The following is a 21,824-nucleotide window of genomic DNA, read 5'->3' on the forward strand; positions in this document are numbered from 1 at the left end:
CGTCATAAAGTCATAACAGCAAGTGTTGTAGGCCGTGTTGTGTGTGTATGTGGTATATCGTTAAAGATTAGGAGTGTGGGGCGCAATGATTCGGTTTCGCGGGCGGAAACGGGCGCGCCCACGCGCAGGTCAGATCAGTGACCCCGGAGCTCACCTCGCACCGGCACCGGCGCAGGCGCACGCGGCACCACCGCACCACGCACCTCTACTGCTTGCACTCTTCTCATTGTTACACCTTACCAACTATCATGAGCATTTATTATTACCTCCTGAATTCAAGCAGCTGCTGAGCGTAAGACGGAAGAAAAAAGCTCTGTCAAATAAGCTCAGAGATTTACGATGTTCACCACCAAATTAAATCGAGTGTTGCGATATGTAAACAAACATTAAAGTCATGAAAACAGAGTACGACGGGACCCGAATAACCTTGGTAGGTACTATCCGGGAAAAACACGAATACTTATTTGTAAAAAGAAGTAAAGACAAGAGTAACTTAAAAGATGCACTACACATACCATCTTAAATAAATTAAAATAAGAAATTATGTAAAGGTAGTATACATTTGACAAGTTCTAAATGAAGTGAACTAAAAGCTATATTGCACATTTAATGGCATGAGTTAGTCGTCGGTTGGCACTGTCATCCACGTTCTTCCCAGTCATTCCATATTCATAAAGTCGTTGAGTAAATCAACTGTACAATGTCTGTCCACATCGCGCCTTGTACCGGCCCAACACAATGCTAAAATTCACACACACATTAAATGTATACCCATTATAATTTAAACCTTGTTATTGCTATTAAGAATAATAGAATGGCGCAATACAAAATGCCTTCAGTAATTAGAAAGACCAATAGGGCAGAACGCCCATCAGTGCACAAATTACACCTGCGTTACTAATACGTCTGGCGCGGATATATGTTCTCACAAGTAATTCTTTACTCCTAACCGTGCTCAAATTGTATTTATTACCATCATCTGTCACTGCGGTAATGACTGCCGCGCGTGATACCTGCTCACCAGTTGCCGCATCGAACAATCAATTAGCCTGTTTGAGAGACATCCGCCTAATGATTGTTATAAAAAACGTAACCTGTAAAACTCACTTTCGTTTAAATTGTACGTAGTTACATATGATGATTTGAGGGAAAAATTGGGGAGTAAGGACCGATTAACCGTTATGTCATAAATTTGTTGCACTTGGAGCAAAAATCTCTTAACATATAAACATCGACGGCGTAAACCGGAGCATTACAATCAATATTTTCGTTTAAGCTACAGTTCAGATCTTGATTTATGGATGTGCGGTTTAAACCTGCGGTATTATTAACAAGTTGTAAATCACTGATCGGAATTAAGACCACGTTGAATCAACTCTCAAGCACACGATTTGTTGATGAAATCGATTACGAGGTCCAAGCTGGCTGAAAAATATACATGTGTAACTAGCGTAACAACAACATTTGACAAACCAAATCCATATATTAAAAACTAGCTGACCCGCGCAACCTCGCTTGCGTCACATAAGAAAGAATGAAAAAAAAAATCCCCGTTTTTGTAACATTTTTCGTTGCTACTCCGCTCCTAATGGCCGTAGCGTGATGTTATATAGCCTAAAACCTTTCTCGATAAATGGTCTATCTAACATTGAAAGATTTTTTCAAATCGGATCAGTAGTTCCTGAGATTAGCGCGTTCAAACAATCAAACAAACTCTTCAGCTTTATAATATTAGTATAGATAATATTTTGGGAGGCCCACTTACTAGTCTGCCTGGCTACCCGGTAGAGACGATGAATATATTAATTGATCTTGTAGTTCTAGATTTTAATAATTCTTATTCATGAATCGTTGACATATTTTAAAACGGAAATTTGCTAAATGACTTTAGGTTACAATATACAATACATATTACATATATGTATGAGACGCACCTTTCCATTTCCTATGTTTTATTTAGCATTGGAAATGCGACTTTATTTAGGGGCGTTATGAAAAAAACTAGAAAATAAATAGTTTGTTCAGAAATACAATTAGAAATTATAACGATATGTCATGTTTAGCAAGCTATGTACAATAGCTGTTGTAAGTTGTAAATGTAATCACGATATCTAGTAAAGATTATGTTAGTACACCATACTTACAAGTTACTAAGTACAGAAGGCTAACAGCCTGGTTCGACTGGAGCCCTTAAATATGAGCTAAGAAATCGCTTTTCAAAAAAACCTACCGTCAATTTTATTGTCCTGAAGAAATTAACTGTTACTTGAAAATCTCATCATAAACGCGGTTACACAACGTTGAATAGTACATTTATTTACCAAAAGAACAAACGAACATTTTATGTTTAATGTGACGCATTAGATATAGGCAAAGTATGTATGTATAAACAATTTCACAACTCATGCCTGATGTAGAGCACACGTAGATTTGTTTCAATTGTGTTCATTATAGAGGCTGCGATACATTACGTTCATCTTTCCACAGCTTCAAATACACATACACTTGATACTTACCATTAGTTTAAAATTATTGATATCCTAATCCAAAATATTGACAGATTGACTTAACCCTGAACGAATTAAAAATACAGTTAACCTGTCCCTTATTAGCAATACAAACGTTGATTCCTGTTCGTGAATTCTATTTATTTTCTACATATTGATCGAGTCGCGAATAATTACATTGGAAATCAAACTAACAACTAAATTGATTCTATGTTTTTGGAATTAATTTTGCTTTAAGATAAATGTTTTGTAATATGCAGAAAGGATGCCCGGCCCGTGCGATATCCTTGAATCCAATTGTAATTGAGTATCGACATAATTAATATCCATATACAATTCAATGGGTTGAATGTATAGGGACAATAGTGTAAGAAATCAGCGATGATTGTTGGTGCTATATTGGAGAGCGAACATTATGGGACAGGCGGGCGACGCGCGACGGTGGGCGGCAGGCGCAAATGCATCACGAGCGATAATGAACCAACTCGTGTGCACGACTGCTCTTGCGCACTCACACGTAATCCACTATCCTCACCTCGGCGAGTCGTGCCGAGCTCACCGTTACCATATACAACAACCCTCCTTATGATATTTGGCTATGAGAACATTGTCTCAAGTAGCTATGGATTGTACCAGCCATTGTTTTCAATTAACGGTAGTACATTTGTTGTAGGTTCTCCGTATTTAACATAAAGTACGTTTGTTTTAAACCCAACTATTATAATGGGAATTTGAATAAAAACCGGGTGAGATGTGAACAGCTTGTATAACATTTTTCAGTGTACAGCTTGAACAGCTTCTGATAAGATAATTTGGAAAGAATTGCTCTATCTCACACTAACATACGTGGTTTGGGGTGCTCTATAAATTTCAAAGTAGTCTATATGATTATTTTTCCAAAATTTACTGAAAAATAAACCTTTTAATAGCTTGTAAAACCAGTAAAAGTGAAATCTATCAAAACCAAGTATTCAAAGTAGATGCTAGGAATAATAGTGGAATTGTTTCTTATTGAGTTATCGTATTTTAATATTCAGTAGAAATATTACTGATATTGTAATAGCCTATTCCACAGAATGTATTTCCCCGAGCAACAATCTCGAATACGTTTTATTGTGTCCATATTTCCACATAGTAGAGTATAGTACCTGTTTAATGCATTTCCAGGACAAAGTTGCAGTGAAAATGGACGCCATTTGTGAACAAGACAGGATCTCGGATTTCTTAAACTGGCACCTCCCACGTGGTGTCTTGTGCCCTTAACCTTTGCAACGGCCATATCGCGGTTTATACGCCTTATAGTGCGCTCTCCTTACAGACTTATAAGGTTTAGAGTTTTGTCTAAATTTGGTGCCTTAGCTACCATTACACAATTAAGGAAAAAATGTAAACATACGTAGGTATAATGCTGTTGGTTTCATTTAATCGGTAGAAAGTCGTTTTACACCATACACACAGTAATACTATAGAATTTAGAACATAGCTTAAAGTTTTTATTTAATGGACATGTTTATTTCTCGACAAAAGTTTGGCACCAATATAATATAATAAAATATTCAGAAAGATTAATTGCGATACATAAGTGTCACAATAATAGTACATAGATTATAATATAATAGAAGATAATCACAGACATATGAATGTGTATTAGTCTAATATTGTTTGTCAAGTCCTTTCGAAACTATTATATCAGAAATACGCTATCCAATACAATAGTCATTAAATGAACTTTGACGTTTAAAGTGATGAAATAGTATAGTTAGAACCTATTATATGATACTAGGGTCGTAATACAAAACCTAAGTGTTGAACCTAGGGACATTCATTGATAAATCACCAAGTAATTTTACAAGCAATCAATTGCAATAGCGCAGTGCACAAGTGTTCACAGTTTGATCTCGTATTTAAGTTTAATGCTACAGCGTTATCTGAGACCGATCCGCGACAATCGCGCACCTGCGCCGAGCCGGCGCCGACGCCGACGCACTTTCAAAAAAGGCTTACGTACGAACATAGTAACCTAACACTGGTCCCGTGGCATGCTCTAATTCTCGATTTATGTAAACAAACGTACTACAAATACGAGGAAGTCGAATTAAACATGTGATAGTTAACATTTTATAAATCCGGAGATTCTAGAGTTATACTCTAATAGCCATTCTTCATAATAATATGTGTACATCTATACCTAAATATCCGCAGGTAAAGAGTAAAAACTCTGCAACGAACAACATCATTATGTGACACGTTGGTTTGGCGTATGAAATAATTTTATTTAGTTTGGCGAGTCTCCCACGCCATTGGATTCAATTATGTAGGAAAGGCAGATAGTTCGGCGCGCGAGTGGTCCGCTCGTGACCCGTAAATTGGAACGGTCCGTCGCACGCCCTTGTCGCACCTCGGCCGCGGCGGCCATCGTTGTCCCGTAACACAGCCTGATACATATTGTAACGGCATCCAAATCTACATCTATACAACACATATCCAATACCAGGTACTTCACGCACAGCCAATTTAGGAGCTCCACGGCAAGTGTATTATAAACATTTCCTTTTGTGGAACGTAGAGTTCTGCCTACAGCATCGACTGGAACATCATAACATTAACATTCAACCATTTTGTAAACATAGGTCACTTAAATTATCATCTTCCCTGCACACAATCAGATTTGCTTGCAACGTTTATACGTATTTGCTTTAACTACTTTCATTGCCATATTCGTTAAAATCAGTAACAGAATAACCATAGTACGCAAACTTTCTAAGTTAACTAAGTAAACTGGTAATACATTTATTAGACTGCTAAGTTAATAAAGTAGGTTAAGTTAGTAAGGTATCGGGCAACACTAACAGGTGTGCACGCCGTATTTGGGCCATAATGTCTCAAACAATGGCCGGCTCGGCTGGGACTCGGGCCTTAACAGAAATTCAAATCATAACTATTCTTTATTTAACTATGCTCAAATTCGTTAGCTCTCTCAACATTGTGTGTCTAGATTAGATATAACAGACCTCATTTAATCTGTACTGAGATAACATATAACCACCTAACTAGTTGTTAAATAAGCATTGATACATCAGCCTGTGCACACCAAGTAACAGATTAAAGACTTTATTCCCTTAGTTTTATCAAAATTGAGGACCTAACAGGGACACCAAGCCCAAGAACAATATAAAGTTGTGAAAAAGTGTGATGTTAAACATGAGCTAGGCGCTACCACAATCTTATTGCTTCACTATTAATTAGCGGCGAGGTATAGAGTATTTGGTTCCAAGAGATAAAATCTTATTTTTATATCCGTTACGGAGTATGCACACTTTTTAGGGAGATCTTGAAACGATTTGGACAATACGAAATTTTGCTTGTTACAATTTAGCGAGTATGTAGAGTCAGTAACGCTACATAAGTATCCTACTGCATGTTTGTATTTACGGAAATGTTGGGTGATTATCACAGCAGCGTTTAAAACGGGGTATTTAACTTCAAGTAGACATTATTCTTGTTTTGTTTAAGAATTATGATTGCTTTAATTGTCGCGTCTGAGCTACCGGCCGGTTAACGCGAATGTTTCTTAGCTAATTTTCCAAGTACGCTAATAGTAGCAGATTAACTGAGAATGCAGCAGGTCTCGCAGGTTAAGGAATAGAGTTGCACACGTTTTGTTCATTTTCGCCAACATATTAAACAGATATGTTCAAGTGTTGTTGCAGTAATTGCCACCTCAACAATCATCATAATTATTACACTCCTTTGTTTACGCAATAGTAGTCTAAGTTTATACACAGTAATTTAAACAATAACATGATACTAGCGCCGCTCTATCGGTTACGGTCGGTGCGGCGCGGCGGCGGTGCAGCGTGAGCGGTGTCCGACATAAGGCTCGCCACGCACCAGTCTAGGCGCGTCTGTCGCGTGCCCGCCACCAATTACTTTACTGCTCCAAGAAACTATAAAAATATAAACATTCAATTCTAAATATTTCACCTTCTTCATGTTTACTTTCAAATGTGAGATGCTTCTGTGTATTTGGACGTACTATGTTCATTCTGACTAAGACGCGAACCTGAATGCGGAGAGTATATTTACAGGTACTAATAGACTTGTGTCCTGATGTTACAACATTAATTAACGTTAATTTCTCACCAATTTTAATACAATACTAAATAGACATCTGTCTACTTGCCACGTATAATATAAGTTATATACTTGTGTATTTTTTTTTACTTTTGCGGAACTTATTATATCAAAGTAGTTTTATTATCCATCATGCTCCATCGTGACTTAGTGGCTACTGCGCAGGACGATCGATCACCGCTCTTTACGTTTTTACCGTTTAGGCCCCGCCGTGTCTCGGGGAGCGACGCTAAGCCGTCGGCTGATCCAGTTTCACAGTCAACTATCTTTGATTTATCTGTAACGACTGTTGCAGGTAGTCTCCATAAAAATCTACATACCCACAGTAGTCTTATAAAGATACATCCACATGTACACAGTATTTACACAAGCTCGTTGCGCTAGCGGGACACCAGTCGCGATCTATTATTTCTACCTGAACTCATCTGTCACATCAAATTAGATTAGAAAATAATTGCAGCATACCGATAGAAGAAAATGGCGGAAATGTTAGTGATCCTGCCACTATCACGCCATAAGTTCATCGTAGATGAACACGTACTTATTATAGAATTAAACTTGTAGCAGTTCTGATTTAACTTATGCTAGTACAGTTTTGACAAGTACTTAAACTAGTATGTTAGAGCGAGCACATAATGCCTGAAGACCGATGGCAGGTCGAGTCAGTGTCATTTTAAAGAAGTATCGCAAAATCCTGAATAAAGACACAGAAGCAGACTTAGAAATGTTAAGCGGGGGTGCCCTATAAACTTTAAGGAGTTGTTATTCCTAATAGACTAACGCAAACTTATCTCTACACAAAAATAATTTAGCACTTTATGACTAACGACTTGAAAAATATGAATAGTGCGTCGTCATCGTAGAAAACGTTCGCTAGGCCCCTGCATAATAATAAGCATTTGTGTCTTAATTATGTTATCATTCAATGACGAGGTACCGAATGGGTCGCATTCATAAATATTTAAATAAGGTACACGTTTATCAGAGCCGTCAAGTTGTTCGCGGAAAGCGGCAGGCGTGGTCGCGCAGCTCCGGCGCGAGAGTTTGTATTATAGTGAGGCCATTGTTCCTCGTGTGCCGGGGATCGGCACTGCATTTACTGCTAACGACGATTCTCACTTATCATCTTATATTAATTCAAATAAATTCACGAGCGTCATTGCTAAATATTTAGACATCACAATGCGTCCGACCGTCCTATATTCACTCGTGAAACATGCACCTCCACTTGTTGCCGATCGAGGAAAATGAAGCGCAAATATCAAAGTAATTGAAAGTAAGTATTACTCAAAAGATACTGCATACAACGTATATTGTCAAAATAAAAGGACGTAATTTATGGAAGTCGAACTTCGAATAATAAATGAATCGACGCAATAAAAAATTATTCACTTCGTCAGCTTTCCCTTAATACTCATGTCATACATATTTAACAATATGAATTTTACTTTAAGTCATTACGCTTTGGTAAGAATGTCATTTATCATTTTATGAAATTATTATGAACGACTACTAACATTAATTTTGGTTTCACAATTAGGACACTTAATTGTTCACGTGAGTGCAACCATTTACTTTATCTACATCGCTAACAACTTCTGAGCATCAGCCGTCACTTACAATCAGAGATGTTTTGATTGTCGGGGTTTAATGTAACCAGTCAAATAATTGAAAATGGTAACAGTGTGATTTATGCAAATCGATAGCTTGACGTTCAATTTAAACTGTGAGGCACGTTGCGCCCGCGGCGATGTCGGCCATTAGGCGCTTCGCAGGACACGCGCTGCCTGCCGCCTTATCTTGTGCATCAGACGTGTCCACAGCAAAACGCCACACGCTATCTGTCCCGCATCACATACAATATGTCATGTTATAATGATTTTCAAATTGATAAGTGACCATACAACATACTCCGGTTCAAAAATCATTCATTAAGTAAAAGCAATACCTTACTGTAATTAAGTATGTGTAAGTTTACATATACTTATTACCTACATTATATATTTGCATTTCCTGTCTCTGAAGAGTCTGTAGACCCAAATCCACCGTTTTGTTATAATGTACTTCGAATTTCACCGACTTCACTTATCACTGATGCTAATATGACATAATAATATGGTAGTTTAATATAAAAATCTGTGACTATTTACATTTGTTGACATAAGGCGAGTCATCAATTCGAGTGAAAGTTCACCGCACCAATTCGATCGAGATGATAAAATCGATAGCACCTGACAACAAATCACAGGCATCAACAATAAATCACACAGATCGATAACTATACATAAACATATCAGCCATCACTTCGCGTCCTCCATAGATTCTTATAATAACAGAGCTTTGGTACTTGTTCAAACTAAGAAAACACTTGACACTGGTAAAAGACCGAACACTCATCTGCTACAATAGGTTTTTTGGGGACTCGCACGTGGATAAAAGGTTAAGTGCTATAGAAGCCTTACACCGTTCATTATATTTTGTTTACGGATTTCGCCCACGCTGCTCTTGAGAAAACTAGTGCAGACATTCAGAGTCGAAATTAGATTCCATTGAATTTATCCTCATAGTCCTACTGCTATATATTAATTTTATTTAAGACATACAAAGACGTTACTAACCTTGTATAAATGTCTTGATCGGATTACCTAGCCATATTTCATGAGCGGTAGTTTTTCTCAATAATAGCTTCACTATCTATGGTAACGCAGGCGTAATTTTCCTCTCAACAAACCCATATAATAATTTAAAACTATAGGTAGCGAGGGAACTTTTTGTAGCTTAGTCTTTAAAAAGCTTACTTAACTAAATATATGTCATTTATCGTTGTTAAATGTTCTCCTCTCGCTAAAAATATATTAAAATTGAAGTTAAACATATAAAAAACATTGAAAACAAGTACTTCGTGCAATAATATCATAGCGTAGTTGGTTAAATGTATATGACCATGATCATCACAGAGTAGTGGTAACATTTCGTCACGCCATACACCACCGAGAGGATAATCTTCTTCAATATTCACAATAGTAGTCAAAAGAGCACTTTGCATCACTTTTATATGAAACTTTCCAAGTTATTGACAGTAACCTTGCTAGTTTAATTGAGTGCTACTTCCACACAGACGTTTATTGGATTGACATGTCAATACCTTGACACGAGGGGTCATTCACTGAGTTTTTATTCTTTTGTGCGTAGGTGCAAAGTTAAATTGACTGACGCATAATCTATACTCAATTCATGTTGATACTTATACGAGTACCTATAATAATTGCAAAATAAACACTCCAAAAGGTGATGTTATCAGAAAATTATCTGATAGCATATTCGGATGTTTGCAACAGCGTAGGTCAGTATAAACTTAGAACACTACAAGACTCTACATAAGGTTTTGGTCATATCAATTGAAAGCTTCGTTGTTGACTGCTGTGTTAGACAAACGACGTCAGAACTATAATTACCTACTAGGTTTATCCCTGTAGCTGTCAATTTACGATTGCTATAACATTTCCTTTATTATAGAGTTATTTGTTCTATAGTAACCGATGCCGTTTAATGAAAACTTTTCTTTATCGAAGAGTGGATAAATGAATAATAAGCACATCAACTGAAATTAACGTTCTTATTTTAAGTTTAGTAAGAGCGTACCTATACGAAAATAATTGCCATTCGATACATCATACAAGCTCATTGTTTTAGTTGGCCTAAATATCTCCTATCTACCTATCAAATGCAAACGCTACAAAAGCTACGCTTTAGTAAGTCGTTTTCAGGGTTCGAAAACGTTCATTGGTTTAGCCAATTTGTTGCTGTCGGACCATCGATGACTTGAAATGTAAAAAAATACGATGTTTTAATAAATAAAATTAATCTTACGAGCAGTATAAAAACTTGCATTAAGATTTACTGAATGCTACTATAAGTAAGATTTAGCAACCTATAAAAAAAGACAAGGTGTTGCAAGCTCAGTTTATCAATAAACCTCATTTACTATTTTGCTTGTTACACGACGACAAGTTCGAGGTGAGACGTCAGGCGCTTCGTACTCTTGTGAAATTATAATAATTGCAATATCACTAGCCTCTTCAACCTGTATGTCACTTATTCTTTGCTACACAAAGTAGCATTGACCTTTTACGCTTACATTATACCCGTATTTGTATAAACGCAAACAGTATACAGAGTTATTTACAAATATTCAATTGCATTGGTAGATTTGTTTATGTGTGTTAAGTTTTAAGGCACTTCCAGCTTATAAACTAACAGATAGATATATATTATCTTTTTAGCAACAAATACCTGCAGATACTTTGTATAAAGTAAATTAAGAAATGGATGATATCCGAATAGTGTAACCAATGGCACTTCTCAAAATATATTCTAGCAATTATGCAAACCCACTGCAGACACTTCGTCCTTTCAAATTATGTTTGATCGGAAAGTGTCAGGATCGATTTATTAATCCGACACTTTCAGAATTTTCTTACTATTTACTGTAAAGGAAATTATCGTTGAAAAACGTGCATGCCGCATACCTGTAAGATCTTGAAACAGATTGTGTATCTGCTTAGTATAATATTATGATGGAGTGTAAGCTGCCTAGATAATTAATTGAATGTAACAGAGATCGTGCACGGTATTACATGTCCAGAAACAGGAGTCTAGAAGCAGGTATGAGTTATGAGAGGCGTGTGCTCGTCGGTAAGGGCGGCAGCGTCACGTCACGGCACGTCACGCGTCCCGCGCGCGCGTGGTGGAGCACTTGCGCCGCGCCGCCTGTGCCGCCTGTGCCGCCTGTGCCGCCACCCGCTCCACTGCATCGTGTCGCCGCTATCGCTTTCACGTCGTGGTTATCGCTCCAGTGATAATCTGCATAGTGCGAACCGTTATTGAAAGCCACGGTACTAGTTTGTGCGTGAAGGCTACAATAGCGGCACTTTAATCTGATATTTATTGACCGAGAGATCGAATGAAGCTGGCTCTACGTAGAGGTGACCTAAATATGAAGCTTATGTGTAGCTTAGACGCCTAACATAATGCACCGACTTATTAGGATTGATGTTCCGACTCTTTTTTCTGAGGTTCTTAATATGATCATTTTTTACACACTCAATAAATGACTAGGTATTGTTGTTGCTAAAACGAGTTGCCAATATCGAAATACAAACTTCGCGAAATTAAAAAAAAAGAGTTAATATTGGCGTGGGCGTGGGCTGGTGGCAGGCGCAGGACGCGCGCGCGCCTCCTATCAATGATCAATTTTGGTTCCGGCGAGATTATCTTTTGATCGGAGCAATTTCTCTTCGGCCTTATATCTGATAACATCTGGAGAACAACGGTTTGCATCGTTCTGCATAATTATAAACCTGGAATTTACTCCGTGACTTTACCGTATGGATATGAGTACCTACTTGTGACGTTACGTAATATATTTCCGATACGATAATTTAATAACAGCTTTACTTATCCAAAGGTTATACTCGAGTTTCATCTATCTAGTTAGGTACCTGTTTTGGAGATAAGTAGAATCATTACCAAAGAGAAAGACTTAGGAAATACTTATTCGATTATGTAATAATAAAAATAGGAACGTGAAGTAGGCGATCAAAGTAGGTAGAGAGCGAGGCAATCAGAAACAATTTTCTATTACTATTTCTCGTTGGACATATTCCGACAACAAACACGATCGTCCCGAGAGCCGTGGGAATGCCCCAGTCGAGTAACGGACGGACGGACAAATGATGTTGGGCGATCTATTGCCTGTAATTGATGACGACTATTGTGTGCCATTGAAAGAGCCACGAATGTTTGTCTTCGTTCTGTTACCTTCTGTTTGTTTGTTGCTATTGTTAATCTGGGACTTGTTGCCTTAATTCGCGCGGCTATTATGTAAATAAGTGCTTGGAGACGTAAGATTAATTTATTTTTCTCGATAATACACTTTGCGGTCTCTAGTGCCGTTAATCCACTTGACACAGTAAACAGTTCGTTCGGCCCATTGTGCAAATATAGTGCGACTATCGGAATCATTGAACTTTCAATTGTAGATGTACCTGATCACTTACTCAATGAGGAAGATAAATCTGGGTATAATGGAGAGTAATGGAGACACATCTTGGATTGGATCTGGAGGATTCTCGGGACATTACCAACGATTTTGATAGAGACTGGTGGAAGAGTTTTAGGAAGTTATTTTCCCCCAAATTACAATTATCAAAAAACAGCGCTGATATAAGAGATAACGCAGGTTAGTAAATAGTGTAAGTAGTCATATAAAAAGTCAACTTGGTATTGATATATATTTTTTTCAATATTTGCTTACTTACATTCAATCTTTACTAGCAAAGATGGTTCTATCTGAGAATAGTAGGTAAAAGATCCATAAATCAGGGAAAGGCTGGACGCGGTGGGATCTTTCTTCAGCTAGAATTATAGACACCTTTATGCAAGCTCACAGAACGCGTGGTAGGCGAATACGAATGGTGATAAATTTAGAAAATAGCACTGGGCGCCGGCGCCTGCGATTGCTATCAGCGACATGAATCAGCGGCGTCGTCGCATCGCCGACCACCCGGGCTCGCGGCCGCCGCCCTGCGCCCAGCCCGCGGCCCGCGCCTGCGCCTACACTGCGCTGTCACTGCCTCACTGCCTCACAGCTCCACACCTAATGCTTCTAACATTATTTGTACACGCCTACTGCATTAATTACCTATCTCGAGAGACACTATCAATCCTTAATGGATATTCATATTTGTTTACGTTTACGCCTGAAGATATTAAATACTAGATTATGTCTACAGGTTGGAGGTGTTACTGAGAACTCACTACAATCTGTAAATACTGCTATCATCGAGGGTCATGAATTTACCCCCGACACGCAACAAATACTGAGTGATACTTTAATTATAATAATATTATCATGATCATTTAAGTATTTATAATATTTAAAATATAAGATAGTTAGAAATAAGGAAGAATAAAGTCTGTTTCTAGATGAAATACCGATCAACTAGGACCTGACGGCGCATGTGGCGCAGTAAATAAGATTGTCCCTGTACGCAGTTGAAACATTGGATGACACGAGTTCGATTATCCACAAGACAAAACTCAATATTTGCTATATAAATGACATTATGAAAACATTTTTAAACATTATGATTTTACGAATCGTCTCTATCGAATGGCTATTTTTTTGTTTGGAACATTGATAAACCATGGCGATTTTGGTCAACGAAATAAAAATATCATTTATCATGGGGTACGTTTTATTATAAATTGTTTAAAAATCTTAAAAATTAATAATCTTAACATTAAATAACAATTTCAGTTGATTACGGAATGCAAAACTTGTTTTTAGGTACTTAATACTTATAATAAAAATTGCAATGTTATTACGATCTCGATTGGATTCGGATGTCAAATTAATAAATCAAATACAAATCAATCAATAAAACCTTATCAAAAAATAATGAATACCAACTTCTTCTATCGTTAGAATACACATACACCGGTTACACAATATTAATACGTATTAAATCACGTAGAGGTACTACAAATCACAGATATGTTAATTTTAGATAAAATTAGTAGAACATTCAATATAGCTAATTTAATTTGTAAACTTGAAATGATTTCAATTAACTTTTTGATTTTTATTTTGCGATACGATCTGGTTATGCCAAAAAGTTATGAGCGCGAGGCCCGAGGGCGAGCGCGGCCATCGGTCATTAATTTCCCTCTGTAAATATTGCCTCCACATTATGCGATTGTTTTACGATTTAATGCTCTCTCCTCCGACCCCTTTTCCATTTAGGGGCCCGCATGTTTAACAATTAAATACATTATTTAGATATTATTTATATATTATGTTTGTTCACTTTACTACTGCTGTCCTTTCTGAAATAGCACACGCCTCGGTGGCCATCAAATATTATTTTTCTTAACTTATCGCTAACAGGAGATGTATAAATCATAATAAGTACTTTAATAATTGATGATAATACTAAAATTACGTAAATACGTTAGAAAAACAATAAACTTAACATAGAACAAACAGTTGCCTAGCAAAATAATTGTCAATACCATAGTCCTACACCAAACCCATTATAATGCCACTTTATAATAATATGTACTTATATGTAATGCAATATAACAAAAGAAAGAAGTACGTTTGAAACCCGATAGTAAAATATTAAGTATGAACTCTTCTTGTTAAAAAATCGGATATTTAAAGAAAAAATAAAGTTATTTATTGTAATATCTCGAAAGCGCGCAACAGTAACTAATAAAACTAACCACGCGAATAAAATGTCCATTTTAAGTGATGTTAAAAAAGACAGTGTGAATGCGCATTTATGGTAAATATTTCATCTTAAAAGTTAAATTCAAATTTATAAAAAAGCCATGTAAAATCTCGATGAATTAAGAATAGCAAAAACTAAGTGAAAATAAAGTTATATGACGGTGACACGTTCTACGAAATATTTGATTGGTTACCACTGGACTGTTATACAAAACAAGTCCAATAAAATTTCGCATCGCATTTGTATGATGTACTTGAATAATTGGACTGGGCATTGAAAGGTATTCTTCCGATCTTGTGAACAATTTATCTGAACATCGCAAACTGTAATTATGTAAGTTACGTTCGACGCGCTGTTACAATTAAACTAGCGGTGCGTTCGCGAAATAATAAATAAGCGAGATTGCATCAACAACATTAATTGTTGTTATTTTTTATATATTAAGACAACAACTGTGTTATTATTGTGAGTTTAACAAGCAGTTGAGTTTTGTACGTATTGATGGCATTACGGTTCTCTTTTAATACTCGAAGCATTGCTGCAGCATTGCATTTGTACTCGTATGAAACTTTTTTTTTAAACAAAATTATATGAATACTATATTATATATTTATAATAAAGAAATATATAATGATTATCAACACTAAATACGGAGTGAAAACAAAACGATAACGTATAAAACGATCTAACGTGGAAAAAACAAGCAAAGCAACTCATTCATACTCGTAGATTTATAAAATTGAAGAAAAATACGTTTGAATTATTAATTGCTTAGGAAAATAATTAATCTTACAAACAACTGTGTATAGCCTATTTTGACACAGTACTAAGAAATACATTTTAATACCTACACAGGATTATTTAAAAAAATGGAACGAACGGAGGACGTCGTTTAAATGAAAAAGAATAATTATCAACAATTGCATACTTTAAAACGGAATGTAAAAATTACCATTGTAGAATGCAAATCGAAGTACGATGTAGTAGATTAAAATATGCTATAGTGGAGAGCAATATTATTAGTGCAATTATCAAGAAGTACTTAATGTGTTAGTCTACTCTGACGCGGCGGATAGTGACCGCTGTACTTGTGATGATAGATGACTGACTCGCCCCCGGATTCTGAGCACATTTAACGCTTATCTTTTCGATAGCGTTTTTTTATGTGAGTTTTAACACTATTGAATAGATAAACTACCGCTAAATGTACCTCAGAAACCGGGGGTTAGACCGGAGACATGTTAAGGGCGGCCACACGCGCACAACTTATTTATTTGCTTTCCGAATATTTTTCTATACGCAATATAGTCCATTCAATATGTCAGACGGGGCATAGGCGAAATATCCACGCCGTCATAATAAGGTCTGTCTGTACTACTGGCATTATAACAAGGTCTGCAGTAAGTTCGCAGTATAGGGTAGTTGAGAAAGTTAACGAAACAATTTGAAACTTGTACAATGTGCGGTCAGCTTTAAATATAGTCATATTTTCGTCAACGAATATAGTGAAATTACGATTAAATATAAATGTGAAAGTAATTTTGTAATTATAATCACTGCGTCTGATCTGATTGGCTGGTTTGACCTGCAATAAACTCCCTATTCCCGAACGGGAAACGATATCGGGAATTAGCGGCCGTCGACCGTCCTTAACTATGTTAAAAGTCGTTTACAAGTTTCATTAAGATTTGAGATTTCCGTCGGCAATTCATTCGGTGATAATGAGACCAGACACTAGGTGTAAACTCTCATGCTTTGGCTATTAGCCACTTGGTTGGTCCGTCACCGACCAGCTTCAAATATCCATTGGATCAGATAATCTCCTTTGTTCGCAAATCTGATAGAGATGGCGAACTTAGCACTCAACCTTAAATGGCCATTTATTTTAAAAAGATCTATCAATTATGAATGACCTACATCTTTTTTGTAACGAGAAACTGTAGACAGCCTCTTTAATTTGAGTTTGTTAGTAAACTATTCTACAAAATATTCGAGTGTTGCCTCTTCGAGACTGACTTTTTCGTAATACTTAAACCAAACGTTTATAATATTTAGCCCCATTTTCACCACTTATGAATAAGTATTGGTTAAGTTATCAGCTGCAATTTTGACAGCTTTTCATACATTTTGACAGTCGTTCATATATCTACTGGATAAAGGAGACATTTAACTTTATCTTGATTAGTCATATATTAGCTCTATCATGGTTAGCTAGAAATTTGACAGGTGTTCATACATTTCGTGTCGTGTCCTTTTATCTCAAGCATAGTTTATCTAACACTTATTCATAAGTGAAACGGGCCCTTAGATATCACAAGCTGCAATTCTATAACTATTCTGACTACCTCACAACTCCTCCCGAGGTTGCTGCACACTGGACGTTTCAATGAAATTCTTGAAGTCTCGATGGTTTCGCACGTGTTCCGCGCATTTCGCCACTAATCTCAGAAACTCGCGCACATCGAAGGAATAATTTGTGAACTTTGCATGCGATCCACCTCCCGGACCGTGACCCTGAAACGATTAATACATAGTTTAACATAATTAATCAACTTTTTCATATACCCTACTATATCCTACTAATATTATAAATGCGAAAGTTTGTGACAATGTATGGATGTTTGTTACTCTTTCACGCAAATACTACTGAACCGATTAATGATGTAATTTCGTATACAGGTAGCTGAAGGCCCAGAATAACACATAGGCTACTTTTTATCCCGGAGTTCCCGAGGGATCGGGATTTCCACGGGAAGGATTTCCACGCGAACGAAGTCGCGGGCGGCCTTTAGTTTTATTATAAAAGCGTCTCCAAGTAGGGGCGCATGTGAACACGTGTAAAATTGAACTCGGGTATAATTTAAGTTTATCCTAGTCAAATATGTCTAGAGCTTTAATAAGCTTCACCACCATATTATATTTTGTTATAAATGCAAAGCAGAACTCATACATTTATATTTTTGGAAATTGTAAACAATCATCTAGTTATTCCTACTTCGGCATCATATGGCTTACCTGGTCTTGTTGCACTAGTTTCGATTTATCTTCCCAAGTGACGTACTTGAGGCCACGTAATCTTGTCAGATCTAAGTAGCAGTTGGGATCCTCGCAGTTGTACCTAAAATTCAACGTAAGTATTTTAATTAGAACAATTACAATTCTATAGTATATTAGGACAATAGTTAATCTAACAGGGAAAGGATGTCGGATCCAACAGAGTTCTCGAAGTCATTAAACGGTAATGGAAATATCGTGCAGTATTATGCGCCAGCACTTATCACCAATATCTATTTGCGCTAATGTTTTTTATTGGTGCTGTCTCTACGGCCTTTACGTAGATAATATACTTAGGTCGTATTAATATCTGGGTTCGATCTAATCAAGTAAAGTCGAAAGAATCATATTTCTGCGCGTGCACCAGACCAGTCACCAGTTGACCTAGATATCGTGTTATGAGGCTCTTTTGCGCATACAACGAACTCACTTATACAACTACCTACTACTACTAATCAATTAATACACAAAGCACTTACACTTCAAACACTGCCGCCCAATCAGGCAAGAATAAGAGATGAGTTAAGCCAGCACCGTGCATGCCAATAAACACGTCGGTATTATGAGTTATTTCTAACTGTTTGGTAAACGGCACAGTCTTGTCATACACCACTCTCTGCACTTCGTAACCTTTTACTTTCTTCAAGGCTTCAATGATAGACTTCTCGTTCAATATTGATCGGTATGTGGTTCCCCTTGACAGTAAAGTGACTCTCACTTTGTCGTTTGTTCTCGGATACAACTTTATATTTAACGAGTGGAGAATATGTTTAGAAAAGGCGTGGAACATGCCACTTTTTTCACAGCCATATATCTGTAATATAAAGTGGTTAACAGTCAAGACAATAGGCCATGGTTTCATCACTTTTGAATAAGCGTAGTGCGTGACGGGATCCGGCCGGGCCAGGAGTATGACGGCTTTAATTCCTTGAATTCATATGGGAGATAACACACTCCAAGCCTGTATGGATTTGGCCCGAGAAAGTGGTGACTACAAGAAGTCCATGTGACTACAAGAACAATTTCAAGCACAACCACCACGCTGCTGGTTTAGTATTAAACTTGCCTTTGTCTAGATGAACAGTACATACACAACTATTTTCGTTCAATGTCAATATGATCAACATATACTATAAAAATACAAAGGCAATGACAAGGTTCTAACACTAGTGAATTTAGTGACTTACCAAAGGTGTGTTGTAATAAAGACCAAATATCATTCTAGGCAGAAGTGGTAGAACAACATTCTTAAAACATACTACTTTCCCTCTAAAAGTTTTCAGGTCCCAGATAGGATTATCAGTAAATGCTTTAAATGCTTCTTTAAATGCTGAATCGTAAGTGTAAGTTTCCCACACCAAGATGTGATTGTCTTTAGAAAATGTTGAAGGGTGCGTAGAGTTGACGTGCAGAGACACATACAAGTTGAAGAAGTCACAGAAGTGATGGTACATATTTACAGCTGAAACAGACAAAATAATTTATATGGTGTAGGTACAAAATTTTAAGATTAATTTGTTGATATGCTCCTATCACTGTAACTGGCGTCATGTCTTTAATTCCCACATAGAACTTAGACAAAGCACAATATTGGCAATTCTTTTATCTGGAACTGGTTTTACTTGGGGCTACTAGGTTTTTTATTATTTCACATTATTTATGCTTACTTTTTCCGATGTTAACAATGGTCGAGCAAACAAATATAAACAATGTTTTTGGACACTTCAGAGACACTGCACATTGCTGACATGCTCGGCAGTATTTTCTATCTTATACATAACCAACGGTGTTTTCGATCGACGCACGCGATCTAATCAGTGTAGTAAGCAAGACTATTAATATAGATTACTACTTACTTGCATCAAGTTTCATGATGTATGTTGGTTTATTAATAACTACATCACACTTATCATCTGCTATGGGTCTCTGAAGTGTCTTCACAAAGTGTATTAACTCAGGTGCCCAAGACTGCAATGCACTCATATGCTCTGCTTCTTTTTTCAGCCTCTCTGAATAGAAATTGCAGTATCCACCTGAAAAAACAATTGATATAAAATGTTAAACATAGTAACAACTTACTAATGTACCAATAGGACTTAATAATGGACCAATAGGACTTTGCCCAACCCAGAAATCAAATCTGAGACTTGGTAATCAGCAGTCACATATACAACTCTCAGATGACTGAGGCAGTTTCAGCTTTTATCAAGTCCAGTGTCATTAATGTTTATATAACTTTTAAAAGTAACTTGTATCATAAGGTACAAACCAATTTGTCCAGGTCCTAAGATGTCCATTTTATACCGTAAATTGTCACCTCGTCCAATCAACCCTGTGAAGTTCAACATCAGATTTCTGCCTCTACAAAATCTGGAAGCAACACAGACATTACAATTATTAAAGTTCTTAGACCAGAACATAGGCAAAAATTCATTAAAGTACAGTAAAGTCAGAGCTTAAATATATTTTTTTTAATTTTAATAATACTAGTAGGTGATAAATGGCTTGTTTCTATAATTATATATTTCATTAATTTAATCAAAGAATATTAATAGAAATATACCTTTTTTTGCAAACTTTTGTACAAGATCATAAACATTATTTTATGATATTTACTAGAATAACTTGAGGTACAAAATAATTATTTTTAATTAACTTATTTACCTTAAGTACTTGGAACACTCCAGTGATGTATCATCAGGGTATGAGGCTTCACACATCACCATCAAGTCATTGATTTGCTCTTTAACATAGCCTGGAAAGTACAAACAAAATTTGTTAAAGTAAATTATTCTGTAGCAAAAAATATTATTCTAATGATTAAACCTACTAAAACCTGTAATTACGATTCTAAAATAAAGTGTTTCTATTTAAAAATATTTTAACATCATGATTATCGAATTTGGTTTCTCTAAATAGAAATTGAAATTTATAACAAATGATAAAAATAAATAGAAACTAAGAGTATTTGCAAAAGTTGCAAATGTCCTTGGAAAATTATAATGTTTATTTTAATTCAATATGGAATTTATTCAGATGTTCTCCAAAGAGCAATACTACAACAAATAAATTATAATATATTGTTTAAAATTTTAGTATAACAAGCTCAATTCCAATTTTGGATTATTCTGAATGTTATATGAAAATAAATGAATTAGAATAGTAACTCAAAACTATTACTTTATATACTACATTTGCAAGACTTCATATATGGAGGATAAACACTAACTTACTGTTTACTTGATACTAGTTATGTACTAATAAATTAATTAATATCTTCAATCTTACCAAAATCAGCTTGGGTATAAAATGTATCGTACTGAGCCGCTTTTGTTTTTACCCAACCGCGATGATCTCCAGGACATACAGGACGTACGCTATATGAAGCATCAAGCTTACACTCTCTCTCATAACCCCAACAAGCCTCAATGCCTACTTTATCTTTATATGGACACCCAGGATCTAATAGACAAGCGTTGGCGACACTTGGAAACGTATTGAAAACGTATGTTACATGTTCTGGTGGTATATTAAGATTATAAATATCTTTAGAACCAATACTATTAAACGATATAATAACACAAAAAAAATACAGTGGTAACCACATTTCAATAGCTTCCATTTAATGTTTTAACTGACACAATATTGAAAGTTTATAGGCGAAAGGAAGTATTGAAATTCGAAAGAAATCAAACTTTTGTGCACAATTTCGAAACGTCAATGTCATTTACTTGACAGACTAGTGATGCTCCTTGGCCTTGGACAGAAGTACTTATTTTTTTTGTCTAAGGAAAATTATTCATTGTCCAATCACAGAATTTTTAAAAATGTC

The 21,824-nt window shown here is 36.2% G+C and overlaps 1 protein-coding gene across 1 annotated transcript; it reads right to left on the reverse strand.

Annotated features, from left to right (window-relative positions):
- Nucleotides 1-13,888: 13,888 nt before the first annotated feature.
- Eogt (EGF-domain O-GlcNAc transferase) lies at nucleotides 13,889-21,713 on the reverse strand. Its single transcript, XM_076136124.1, has 8 exons — nucleotides 21,281-21,713; nucleotides 20,657-20,747; nucleotides 20,262-20,362; nucleotides 19,849-20,025; nucleotides 19,180-19,454; nucleotides 18,472-18,806; nucleotides 17,954-18,056; nucleotides 13,889-17,452 (listed from the first exon to the last, which is right to left on the reverse strand). The coding sequence occupies exons 1-8, from the start codon at nucleotides 21,612-21,614 to the stop codon at nucleotides 17,285-17,287; spliced, it is 1,584 nt and encodes a 527-aa protein (XP_075992239.1). The 5' UTR covers nucleotides 21,615-21,713; the 3' UTR covers nucleotides 13,889-17,284.
- Nucleotides 21,714-21,824: the final 111 nt, after the last annotated feature.

Source organism: Anticarsia gemmatalis, chromosome 3 (genome assembly GCF_050436995.1).
Source record: "Anticarsia gemmatalis isolate Benzon Research Colony breed Stoneville strain chromosome 3, ilAntGemm2 primary, whole genome shotgun sequence".
Lineage (NCBI taxonomy): Eukaryota > Metazoa > Arthropoda > Insecta > Lepidoptera > Erebidae > Anticarsia > Anticarsia gemmatalis.